A 14114-nucleotide genomic window follows, 5' to 3' on the forward strand; every position below is an offset into this window, starting at 1 on the left:
CATACTGAATATTGCTGTCCCACCACCTCAATTTACCAAAAAAAACTTCGTATTTTTGCTACTAAAGTTGAAAACCTCACATTCATATTATACTGTATCTGGCATGTATCCACTCAATGTTTACCCACTCAGCTTGTCATCGTCCCAGAATTGGTTACATTACTCTATTTGAAGCTAAATCAGTGATTTACAGAGGGTGAGACTGTATTCTTTGCAAAGTCAATACATCCATTTATAAATTCAAGTGTCTTATTTACTTTGCTGAACCATCTCATCAACTTGGCCTGACACCTTCATGGATTTGTCTTTATGGATACCAAGATTGCTTTACTATCTATGCTTTGCAAAACTGTGTAATGTATGGTATTATGGTATAACATTCATATTTAAAGTTTTTGAGAAGATTTACAGTTTGGGTTGTGGATGAGGTTGTAGACTTGCTCACTGAGCCAGAGTGTTTGATTGCAGACATTTCGTCACCCTGCTAGGTAACATCGTCAGTGAGCCTCCAGTGAAGCATCAGTGTTCTGTCCTGCTTGTTATTTATATGCTTCAGTTTGCTGGGGTGGTTGGCATTACTTACAGTTCTGTTTTTCAGTGGTTTGTATTTCAGGTCCAGTTCACTGTGTTTGTTGATGGAGTTCTGGTTGGAATGCCAGACCTCCAGGTATTGCCTGGCATGTCTCTGTTTGGCTTGTGCTGGAGACCTGGCATTCCAACCGGAACTCTATCCACTAAAACATTGAACTGGACCCAATAAACTAACCACTGAAAAACAGAAACGGAAGTAATGCCGGCCACCCCAGCAAACTGAGGCATATAAATAACAAACGGGACAGAAGACCAACACTCCACCGGAGGTGGGCTGACAACGTTATTTAGCAGGGTTACGAAACATTTGCAATCAAACACCCCGGCTCAGCGAGCAAGTCTACAAACTATTCATATTAGATTAATCAAAATGCATCACTTCACACTTTTCCCACAGTGAACTCCATTGTTACACTTCTTCCGATTTTATTCTGTCATCCTAAAGACAATAACAAGCCTCATCACCATCTGTTACTCCAGAAAGTTTTATATCAGCTGCAAACTTCAGAATTCTTACACCCGAGACCAAGTCATTTATAAACTTGGAAAAAAGTGCTGTACTCATGGCTGACTGCAAAACATGTCCCAAACTGAGAAGTACCCTTGTACCTAAAATAAAGTAACAAGTCTCTTTGAAGGGCCACAAATAGGAAAAGACGATTAATTTAATCAGGGTGTGGCTCACATCCAGTTAAATAAATCAGCATTTATGGCAAATACGAGATTGAATGTGAAACTGGATGAATACAACAGGCCAAGCAGCATCTTAGGAGTATAAAAGCTGACGTTTCTGCTCGACCATGTCCTGAAGCAAACCAGGTACCAGAGCCACATCACCTTCCTCAGCACCTGCTTACGGAACCAGATCATCCCCAATGGACTCTCCTCTCCACCTATCTTCTCCTCTATCCAACTTCGGTCCATCTCCCCCTCTCTCCCTATTTATTTCAGAACCCTCTCCCCATTCCCCTCTCTGATGGAGGGTCTAGGCCCGAAACGCCAGCTTTTGTGCTCCTGAGATGCTGCTTGGCCTGCTGTGTTCATCCAGCTCCACACTTTGTTATCTTGGATTCTCCAGCATCTGCAGTTCCCATTATCTCTGATGAGATTGTGCGTCGATTTGGCCAATTTTGGACAAATTGCACTGATAAAATCTGTGGAGTTTCACATAAATTCCAAGCCAATATCAGAACACTTCACATTAAATCCTTCACAACGAAATACTGAAGCTTTGAAAACAATTGGAAAACATTCTGAGGATGGCAAACAGAACAAGTTATTAAAGCCAAGTTTCTGAGTGCAGAATTATTAATTTACCTCATTGATTCCCAGAGCTTCATTTTCATGGATTGTGGTTATTGAGTGACGTGGCTTCACAACATAGAAATGGAGAATGATAATAAAAATGTAAGTATTGAATTGAAACTGGTTGTTCAAACACTACAGCAGATTGACACACACCGTCAGCTATATTTTGTGCCTATTCTGGGCTTTTCTAATAAATCATTCCTTTATGTTTATTTGTAATTCTGACATTCTAACATCTGAACAATTAATTGAGGGAAACCAAAATGAGTTAGTCACATTAAGACAGAAAATGTACAACTTAAGTGAGCAGAATTTCTAGTCAGTTGCCCTGCTGTGTAAGTCATATCTTGTGAGTACTTAAAATACATCCTCAGCTGAATTACACAGTTAGAGTCATTTACTTAAAGAACTATACCTGCAGTTTTGTCTTTAGTTGCTGCTAGCCAAATTGCTGAAAATTTCATTGATTGCAGGATGATACTGTGGTCAGAAATTTCCTTCCATTTGCTCTGCTGAACACAGCAGGTGAGTGAGTGCAGTACTTAACCTTTCAGTCCCAGTTAAAATGCACAGCTATTTCAGAGTGATGCCAAAAGCATACCAACTCCATACATAAATGTGCTCACTCATATCTTGCAGCTCGAGACAGCAGAAACCTTCAGTGGGCACAAATTCCTGGTACCAGGAGAGAAAATTACTTGACCCTTTGTTTCTTTATCCACTTTCAGTTTTCTCCTTCTCTCTTAGTTCAATACCTGCACCAAGGACCTTCTAATACTTTGCTCAATTGGACATTTTCCATTTGGCAACTTTTAAATTGGTAGTAGTTGAGCGTTAGACCACAGAGAAGTGCTTAGAGAAACACTGGTATTATCTAATTAACCTGGCACACACACATATACATTTTCCATCGGGAACAACTGGATATCAAAGATAGTCAATTTGCATTATGTTCTCATTTTCAATTGAAGACACTGAGGGCAATTAGAAAGGGTGCAGAGAAGATTGACTAGAATGGGAACAGAGATGCTGTATTTTACATCCAAGAAAAGGGTAGAGAAGCAGCTAATGTCCCTTTAGAGCAGAAAAGGAGAAGGCGAGACTCAATAGTGAAATTCACAATCAGAAGTAGCTTTAACAAAGTGAACAAGAAAGAAGCTGATTCTATTGATAGGAGGATCAGCAATTAGAAGATATGGAAACCAGCTAATTGGCAAAAGAACAGGAGGAGAATGTCTTTTATGCAGCAAGTCATAATTGTCTGGAATGCACTGTCAGAAATGGTGATGTAAATAGATTCAACAGTATCTTTCAAAAGGGAATTTATTCAGTGTTAGACAACAGGCATGCCATACTTAGCAAAAGGTTACACGTCATAGATAAGGGGTTAATGAAGGTGATCGCGATGTAAAATCTGGTTTATGACATCATAACGTTTGTGCAGTGACACGAAAGGTTATTGTTTATTTGATTACTCAATCAGAAAATAGATTTTACTCCATGTTATATATTAATTAAAGTGAACATGAAAACCACTGCAATGAGTTTACTGCCAGTGTGTAAATATTGCGTGTCTGTATGCATCACCAAGTGTTGAAAATTCAAGAATTATCGTATTATCAAATACAGAAAACCTGTTGGTTGGAAGGATGCAAAATGAATACAAGAATTAGATCCAGGACTTGCTTGGACCAGACAGAACTAACGGTGGGAGCTGTCATCGGCGTGTGCAGGAAGCAATACATAGATACCGTGCAAAATCAGAGCACAATGCTGGCAGCAAAAGACGCAAACCAACACCCAACCTTATTTACACAGCCCTACGTTTGTTGGAAGTGTTAATAGTTCTCTCTCCTCAGATACTGCTCGCTTTCATTCAAATCTGTTTTCGTCATCCCTTTCCTCAAAAATTTATTTTTGACTTCTCTGTACCTGAAAAAAAAATCTTATTTCCAAACTGCATTTTTCTTTCCATAACTTACTATTGAGTTAAATAAAAACCGAAGGCAGTGAACAGCCTGATTCAGCCACAGAAAGTTTTCAGGGAGATGGATTGATTCGGCTGCAAGGGGGGGAAAAAAAAACTTTGGGCTGAAGATATTGGCTTTCATTTGCCAAATATTTAACTTTGGGATAAGTTCTGTTTATCCAGTGTTGGATCTTTGGTTTAAAAAAAACTGACAACTTAGAGGTAGTGGAAGAGTCAAGAGAGATGATAGCATAGATGATGGCTGTCATCAATATTCACATGAAATAACATGTCTCCATGCAATGGCATCGAGCAGTATATAGATGAGAAACAGGAGCGGGCCAAGCAAAGATCCTTCCTTGAGGGACAACAGACGTAACAATGCAGGAGCAGAAAGAGTTATTGCCAGTGAATTTCTAGCTGTTTCTGCAATTTGATAGATAAGAACAGAATCAGTAAACATGCTTTCATCTAGTTGGATGACAGAAATACACGAACAACATGTTGCATGGCAATAATAACATTAGACAAGCCAGAAAGACCCAAACATTTGATCTGTGCTGAATTTACAGATTTCACTCAGATAGCACTTAACAGGATAGCACAGTTGGTCAGTAGTTAGCACTGCTACCTCAAAACACCAGGGATCTGGTTTGAGTCCAGCCATGAGTGACTGTGTGGAATTTGCATGTTCTCCCCATATCTGCATAGGTTTCCAACGGGTGCTCCGGTTTCCCATCGCAGTCAAAGGATGTGCAGGTTAGGTGGATTGGTCATGGGGAAAGCAGGATTATGGGGTTAGAGTGGTGACCGGGTCTCGGTTGGATGCTGTTCAGGGGGTTGATGCAGATTCAATAGACCAAATGATCGCTTTCCACATTCTAGGGATTCTCCCATTCTAACATGGTCCAGTTAGCCTCAATATCACTGATCCCGAGATCCCATCAAGTAGCCCTCACTAGAAAATAAAGCAAGACTGAAATGAAAGTGGATTTGGGTTTTGTTGTGACAGCCCACCCCTTCTCTTACTGCAGATATCAGTGAAGAGTCGGTCAAAACTTCAATCTTAAAGCTGACACTTGAAGAAGAATCACTTTAGTCAAATGATAACCTAACCCTGCAGAATCATATCACAGTATTTTTCCAAGCACATAATAGAAGATAAAATTCAAAATGATACATTTATGGGATAAAAGTGATGCAGTTTAAAGTGGCTTGTAAGTTTTCGCTATTCACATCTGGCCATGTTTTATGATTCTGTTTAGTTAAAGATTCATGGCTCAGATTGCCCAATCCTCAATTTATAACAGTTGACTTCAAGCACCGAAAGGATTGGCACTTTACTTTGTGGTATGAGTTAAATACTGAAGTAGTGACCACGTGTTGTCAAAAAAATTGCCTCTATAAAATAAGTCATAAGATTGTCACAGGGAGAAAGAATTTCAGCTTTGAAAGATTTAAGCAAGTAGTGATGAAGAAAGTACAGGACTGTAGAAAATAGAGCGAACCAGGAAACAACCAATAACCCACTTCTGGAACTTGTTTATAATCTGTTTGTGGGAAGTGGGATATGTTCACACACTTTTGCTTCTTACAATGTAGCTGCAGAATTCCTTTATTATTTTTAAGAATTTTATTTATCCTCCAACAGAAAATAAAATCACCCTTCTAATCAAGCCCTGTGCTGGATAGGAATGATTTCAATATCACATCACAAACAATGTACTTTTAATAAATTTCCAACTAATCTCTCAGTTATTTGATGGGGAAACTAGAACTGAAAAGGCAATGCTGTTTTCATTGTGTAAGTCTTCATAAATCTAGACTGTGAAATATGAAATATATTTACATAACTAAACAGTTCATGCAGTCAGAGAATACAACAGTAGCTTTTGTCTGGCACATATTCACTGAGAAATATGCTTGCCTCTTAACTGCCTTCTCAAATGGCCTAGCAAGATATTTATTTATATTTAACACATCAATTCATCATCATATTCTTATGTACATCCAAATTAGGAAATAAACACTGGCATCACCAGCAATGCCAATTTCTCATATAGGATTTTGTTTTAAAAATGCGTGTTATTTCTTTGTTTAATAACAATCATGCAAAACATGAACTCAGTTGAGTGAAACAATTAGCCAGAACAGAAAAACACTTCAAAGCAGAAGAAAGCATCACTAATCAGCTTCTCACCTTAATGTACAGGGAGTGGAAACTGCGAGAGAGGTTAGAGGTCATGTAGTAGTTACATGGGGCAATTGGAGAGAAGCGAATTTGTGATCCAGAGGTTAGACAAGTGACAGGTGAGAGTGACAGTGGAATTGACTGGGACATGTCTTGAGGGCACGGCATGGGCTGGTACGTTTTGCAGCACAAACTGGGATATGAGACAGAAGTTAGGATGGTGGATAATGGGCACAGCCACTGTTGAAGAAGAGCAAATAATAAAACAGATGGAACAACATTTTGAATGAACTTCTGCACTCAGTAAAAATGCACCTGAAAACATTAATGGACATAAGCTTGTCAAGAGTAAAGTCTGTTTAAGTATATAAAAAGATTTTTTTAAATTAAAATCAAAACCTCTGGCAAAATATCTCAAAATTCTCAACAGGAATTTAATTCTATAAAAGACTATTAGATAGATCACATATCAGTAACAAATCAACAGAAAAGACCTATTTTGTAATTCTAATTGAAAATTAAACAACAAAAAATTTGACCATAATTTGGCACTGTGCACAAAAGGATATTGAGTATGTTTGATTACAATGTAGCAGAAAATTGTTTTGAGCTAAAGTGAAACTGAATTGAAAAATGTTTTTCTACAGTACAACCATTACACCAAGGAGTGAAGAGACATCTGTAGCCATATTTAATATCAGAGCTGAATTTTGGAAAGCAACTTTATTTGCTAGCTAATTCATCCCAGCTGCACCTAAGTTAACTGGTTAATGGATAACTTGTTCAACACATAACTTGGGGAGACTCTCAGCCTGGCTTGCTGTGTTTTCTAGCATCCTGTTTGTCTACCTGGATAATTTGGGGAAATAGTTAAAGGTCAAATTAACCAAAACCATTTTTAAATGACAAGTTTTGTTTTCAGTTTACTACCTTTCAGGCATAACACATCACCCTCACCCTAACCCTAACCCAATGATTTTTCACTAAACTGTCCTCAAAGTGCATGAAACTTCATTGAAAATGCCGTTGCCACACAAGCTGCATAATGATTACTAGAGAAATTTTACTCTTAGAGAGTAGCAGTATTGCAATGCTAATGTTATACATCATAATTTTTGATTATAATAGTAGTTGAAATCCATATCAATTTGCCACCAGTCACATTGTAATACACTGCACACTTGGCCGCAATTTATGTACTTTTCCTGACAGTGCTAAGCATTTTAGTTTTGGTACAGAATATTATATAAAACCGGTGCCATAAAATAGAAGATACAGATATTACTACCTCAGATTTAAAACACTAACTTTAAGATAGGAAATGAAATGAAAAAAATTGCTACTAATGGTATAGCACAACACATATGACTGAGTTCAAAATATCACTTTTCAGTGAACAGCAGCGTCAATTACAAATTCACATTTTAACTGTCTGCTTTAGTTAGGTTCAAAACATTATAAAACAGAAAGTTAGGTGAAGGTATATATGAATAAGATAAAACAGCAAGCAGACAAAATTTCACTCACATTGCATGTCTTTAAAGGATAATTCGTGATCATAACAAAGAGAATATTTGATGGTTCAGTGCAACTTATTCCAGCCTCAGCTTTTTAAGTTGCATACCTCAGTATCACCATATTCTTCAGGGTGTTTTCTGAATGGGTTGTGATTGTTCTCTTTCATCTTTGAAACTGCAGGCACCTTCTGAACAATAGTAATTGGACGAATCACACCAGGTCTCGTCTGGACTCAAAAGGTGAAAGAAAAATAATGCAGATTTAATATGGGAGTGTCCTGTTCACACAATAGTCAATAGTATTATTAATTACACAAATTATCTCAAGGGCCTTAGAATTATGCCATGGCATACTCGTGTAAAAACTATTAGCAGATTTAATTCTTTGTTCTATTAAAGTATGTTAACAGAGGAATTAACTATCATTTAATACAAGTAGGATAGAAAATAACTGCATAATCATCTGTTAAAATAAATATCTAGTAAATAATCACATACATTAATGAAAGAGGAATAGAAGATGTCGAGAGGAAGAAAGAGGAAGGAAGTGTGAGGGAAATTTCTTCAGGCAGAAGGTGGTAAGTCTTTAGAAAAAGAAACAGAGAAAATGCTTCAAGCCACAATAGTCCTAAAGAAGAGACATACTGTACACAAAATGTTAATTCTTTTTCTCTCTCCACTGATCCTGCAAAATCTGAACTTGTTTAACACTTCCTGTTTTTACTTCAGTCTGGCAGGCACCAGCTCACATACTGTATCAGACATAATAGGAACTGCAGATGCTGGAGAATCTGAGATAACAAGGTATGGAGCTGGACGAACACAGCAGGCCAAGCAGCATCTTAGGAGCAGGAAGGCTGACGTTTTGGTCTAGATGCTACTTGGCCTGCTGTGTTCATCCAGCTCTACACCTTGTTATCTCAAATACTGACCAAGCACGTCATGCTAAGGATAGCACAGGGATTGATCAACATGCGATGAGACCTGGCACACCTTAGCTGCAGAAAGGCTGGATGGCAGGGGAAACAAGCATAAGCTTGCCAAAGGGAGGTCACACTGGGGAAATACTATAGAGGATTCAGATGTGAAGTTTAATGGACTAGAGTACAGTATTGCATAATACACTTGAGATCTGCAATACAGCTACAAGATCTTGGTTATCAAATACGTTCAGGTCACAAATTGATAATTTTTTTTAAATTACAAAGACATCCAGGGATATGCAGATAATGTGAAAATATAGCAGCATGGTAGAAGAACAGTCATGATCTAATGACAAGCTGAATAACCTCATGGCTCTATTTTAAATGAAAGGAAGAAAGAAAGACTGGTATTTATATGATGACTCAAAATGCAGAGCAGCCATGAAGTAGAGTATTGCTGTTATAAAATCAGAAACAAAGCAGCCAAATGCACACATTAACCCCTGACAAAGAGTAATGTGTTAATAAACAGATAATCTGTTTTTGTAATGTTCATTGAGAAATAAACAGGAGTCAGCACACTAGGGATAAGATCCCCTGTTTTTCTTCAAAATAGATCCATGGGATCTATGCCCAGCAATCACTCAGTGCAGCACTGGAGTATCGGTGTCAAGTTTTGTACTTAGGTTCATGGAGAATCTTGAATCTGGAGTCTTTGACTCAAGACTGGTACTAATAGAGTCACGGCTGACATAACATGTCTCAATATGAACCCATTAAATTTTTCATCTGAATTCTCCACAGCATATCCCATATGAGACCTCTCCCTTTGGCAAGCTTATGCTTGCTCCCTGCCCTCCAAACTCGCTGCAGCTAAGCTGTGTCTGGTCTCATCACATGTCGATTAATCCCTGTGCTATCTTCCACATGACAAGCTTGCTTAGTATCTGAGCTGGTGGCTGCTACTGTGAAATAGAATGGCAATGTAGTCATCCTCATTTGTTTTTCCTCTTCAATCATTGCCTGAACAACTTCCAATTAAATGGAGAAAAACAGTTGAGGGTGGGTTGCAATGGGGAGAAATTATGAAGTTCATTTGAAATCCATCTCCAGCCTGTGAATCAGAAGAGGCTTTGCACAACGGGAAAAGGAGGATAAGATATGTTGACACCCTTAACATCAATCCCTTCAGTCTTAACATCTCAATAAAATAACTGTAAAAATAAAGTGATCACAATTCTACCAGACCATAGGAGTGATTTCTCATTACAGAGAAATACAACTGGTGATGGTTTAACCTGAGGGTCACCACAGTTCAGGTGAGGGGAGGGGTTGAGAAGGTTACCTCATGGCAACCTCATTGGACCCAGAATTAAACAATGCTATTGGTATCAGTCTGCACTGCAAACTAGTCATCAAGCCAACTGAGACCGGCAGGTCAGTAATGACCCTTCCCTTAATGGCTAATACTTCTTTCCCCAGGGAGTTGAAATATGCAATACGAACCAAAAGAACTGCGGATGTTGTATATCAGGAACAAAAACAAAGTTGCTGGAAAAGCTCAGCAGGTCTGGCAGCATCTGTGGAGGAGAAAAAAAGAGTCAATGTTTTGGGTCCGGTGACACTTCCTCAGTTGAAATATGCAGTTTGGTCCCTGTCCCTCTCCCTGTCCCTCATTCATTTCTGCTCTCTCCTGTTGTAGGTCACCGTCTCCTGGAAGTGTGAAGTGAGAGTGAGCACTGTGCAATATGTTTGGATGATGTGGTCAGGCCTGAATAGCTGCCAGTGTACGCATGATGAAGAATTTGAGTAAAACTTAAAGCAATGCAAAGAGCTTGGGCTGAGGCAGACTTTACACATGTTAGTCTTAGATATTCTTAGACATAATTTTAGATGTTGTCAGTAGATGAGCGATAGATAGCCTCTGACCTACACAGGATACAGGACGTCTTTCTTCCTCTTCTTTCTGAAGCTCCAGTCTAGCATCCAAAAACTCAATGTGTTCTCTCTCTGCTATGGCCATCCATTGCTACTTTTTCCGGAGCAAAATTTCCAGAATTATTTCAGCCACTACAATGCACATCCTTTTTAAGAATGTAGATGAGCTTTAAATAACATTAGGCAGCAAGGGCAATTAAACACTTCTGAATCACCCACTATTATTGGAATGGAGATGTTGGTAAGATGTTGAAATATGGCAATGAACAGACAGCATGAAGATGGCATCTTGACTGCAGAGCAATCAATGGAAGCATTTTCACTGCACAATGTAATGCCCATACCTATTTCATTGCAGCTATCAAATTTAACTTGCATGTTGTAAGTTAACACCCTACAAATGAAGAAGAAATTTGCTGTATTATTGTCGAAACTCTAATTGTTTGATAGGGTCCTCAAAGAAAGCAAAACCTAAGTCTCTATTCAGTTTGAAATTTGGTTGTTGCAGTTTTGCACTATACAGTAAGCCCCTTTGTGCTCTTAGGGAAAGCAGAGATGGGTGACAACAATGCTGCTTTCTCAGTATCACCCACACCAAAAAGCAAATAAAGGAAATCTTAGTTGGGAGTCCATGCCACATATTGGTCATTTCTTTCTGCTGTGATAGCATTTGCAGTTTTAACAACTAGTGGGGGACTGTGCCTAAGTGTTGTTTGAACAGATGACTAGTCAAATAATCTATGAGATGGATGCATTCCAATTTCAAAGTTGTGCTTTTTGGACAGGACTCCAATTAATACAGAAACTGGCCCTTCAAGTTTCTAGGGAAACTAAAATGAAAATTGAATTTGATGCTGCTTCAAACCAGATACGAAAGACAGTCATCAGAGCTCAAATGATTCACTAGTACACAGCAAGCAGGCTGAAGGAACGTGAAAGCTGGATCTCAAAGCCGGGATAAGGAAGTCAAGGTAAGTGTCACGGCATCAGTTACTTCAGAGGAATAAATTTATCAGCACAGCCATACAATGTATTCAGTTGCCATCAATCTATCATGAGCAAAACTGAGGAGGTTCCAAAATATGCCATTTTGACAAAAGTCATATCTGTGTAACTTGGGATAGTTCATAGCTGCTGCCAGATGATAATCTGAGGTTAAAACCTTGAAGAAAAGGAGTTCAAATTCTAGCTAGAGTCATACAGTCATACATCACAGAAACAGACCCTTCAGACCAACAGGTTTGTGCCGCCATTATCCCAAACTAAACTAGCCCCACCTGCGTTCACGTGACTCATATCCCTCCAAACATTTCTTATTCACGTACCCATCCAAAAGTATTTTAAACATCGTAACTATACTCACATCCACCACATCCTCTGAACTTTCATTTGAACCACTCCCTGTGCAAAAAGAATTACCTTTGTCATTTTTAAAATCTTTCTCTCCAAGCCTTAAAAATATTCCCCCATCTTGAAATCCCTGATTGTAAAGAAAAGACATCTGCCATTCACCTTATCTGTACCTCTCATGGTTTTATAAACCTCTGTAATAGTCACCCCTCAACCTCCTACGTGCCAGTGGACAAATGCTACAGCCTATCCAGCCTCTTCTTACAATGAAAACCATCCATTCCTGGCAACATCCTTGTCGAAGTTTACAGATTTGAAGGACTTTATGACTGCGATTTATGCCAAATCTGTCAAGTGGACAATCCAAAAAATCCGAGATGTTTATCTCTGTTTGTATCTATTATCTAACGTGCAGTTTATACTGCCTTCTATTTTTTATTAACTCATGCTTAATATATGAAAGGGTGCAGAAGAAATTTACAAGAATGTTGCCAGGATTCAAGGGACTGAGTGATAGGGAAAGGTTGGACAAGCTAGAACGTTTTTCTTTAGAGCGTAGGAGACTGAGGAGCAATCTTATAGAAGTGTATAAGATCACAAAAGGCATGGATAGGGTGAATGCACACAGTCTTTTTCCCAGGGTTGGGGAATGAAGGACTAGAGGGCATCAGTTTAAGGTAAGAGGGGGAAGCATACATGGGAACCTGAGGCAACTTTTTTTGGACAGAGGGTGGTATGCATAAGTGGTGCCAGCAGAAGTGGTTGAGGTGGGTACATTAACAACATTTAAAAGGCATTTGGACAAATACATGGCTAGGAAAGGTTAGAAGGACATGGGCCAAATGCAGGGAAATGGGGTTAGCTTCGGTGGACGTTTTGGTCAGCATGGACCCATTTGGGCTGAAGGGCCTATCTCTGTGCTGTAGCACTCAATGACTCAATATGCTGATTTTGGTTTAATTGCTAAAGTAAGAGTTATAATGGAAGTAAAATCTTATCCATGAAATTTATCATTGTAATTATTTGGTAAGTTCGGTTCCTTTGGTATGTTGATTCCTACAAATAAGAATTTTCTGATCATAGTCTTAAAATGCCCTTTACTTATTTGAACCTCTCCCTCCCTTTTTTAATGCTCATAATTGAACAAGTTTACATTTTACCTTTTGTATACTTTTAGCTAAATTAGTAAAAACTCACTCCTCAGCTAAATCCTTTCTATAAAATCCATTAGGTTATAAAATTTGCACTATTCTATGAGCTGAAAAGTACCAATTTTCATTTACACATTGCTCTCCATGCCAAATGACATTATCGAGTACTTCCTACAGAAAGAGGCTAGAATCAATGAATGAAGTTTAATGAAGCACTTGTGCGTAAATCAAAGACACACTGAAATAGGAAGCTCTTAGGAAGCTTTTAAAACTGAGAGGGAGAACAAACAAGTTGTTTGAACACGGAAAATGTATTTGACACCAGAAAGATTTGTGTTAGTCATTAAATGCCTTATGGCACGTAATCAACAGAAAACTCAAACAGTGCTGAAAAATAAATATTTCCGTCTTGCACCGATTAAGGTGATTAGCAAGCAATGCCAAAGGGAAAACAACATTGAACTGAATGAGAGCAGAACCCTGATTAGCTGGAAAGTAGAGTCTGCTTGGCACAAGCATTGGCGTGGAGAATTCACCAGTTAATAATAGGTGATAATTAAGTGCCAAGGTTTATTTAAATTTTAAGACAGGTAGATTACTTCTCAGGGTCTAGGCCCAAAATGTCAGTTTCCTGCTCCTCTGATGCGGCTTGGCCTCCTGTGTTCATCCAGCTCTACACCTTGTTATCTCAGATTCTCCAGCATCTGCAGTTCCTAAAACCTCTCAAACTTTTGTTGATTGTTTTCTTTTAGTATTGCAAGAACTTTAACTATCATTGATAATTTTCCCACAGACAAATTCATGAGTTTCACAATCACTTAATCTACAATCCACAAATTAAACACATATTTTGAAAGAATCCCTGAAATTTTCTGAAGGTTTCCATTGCACAGCCTGGAGCCAATATTCATCAATTTTGCAGCAAAGATTGTGTTGATGATTGCATTTGAAGGCTTATAGCCACATGTGGTTTGCTGAAGTGTAGATCAAACGAAGCAATTTATGTTATTTGATTTAAAAAAGAAATGTGTTACTGTCAGGGGAAAAATAAATTGAATTCATTTTTTCTCTGCTTAGTCTGTAAGCCAAGGTGTTCATGAAGTTTTACGATTTATTTTCCTTTTTTAAATAGATTGCAGTGCAATCCCCCAAATCATCTGCTTATGACATTTATTT

At 38.4% G+C, this 14114-nt stretch overlaps 1 protein-coding gene across 1 annotated transcript in view; it reads right to left on the reverse strand.

The window, feature by feature from the left end:
- mlip (muscular LMNA-interacting protein) overlaps positions 1 to 14114 on the reverse strand; it is a 155540-nt gene that overhangs the window by 86069 nt on the left and 55357 nt on the right. The window contains 3 exon segments of the mRNA XM_059645705.1: positions 1909 to 1962; positions 6069 to 6299; positions 7684 to 7803. Coding sequence (XP_059501688.1) covers positions 1909 to 1962; positions 6069 to 6299; positions 7684 to 7803 — 405 coding nt within the window.

This window comes from Stegostoma tigrinum, chromosome 4 (genome assembly GCF_030684315.1).
Source record: "Stegostoma tigrinum isolate sSteTig4 chromosome 4, sSteTig4.hap1, whole genome shotgun sequence".
Classification (NCBI taxonomy): domain Eukaryota; kingdom Metazoa; phylum Chordata; class Chondrichthyes; order Orectolobiformes; family Stegostomatidae; genus Stegostoma; species Stegostoma tigrinum.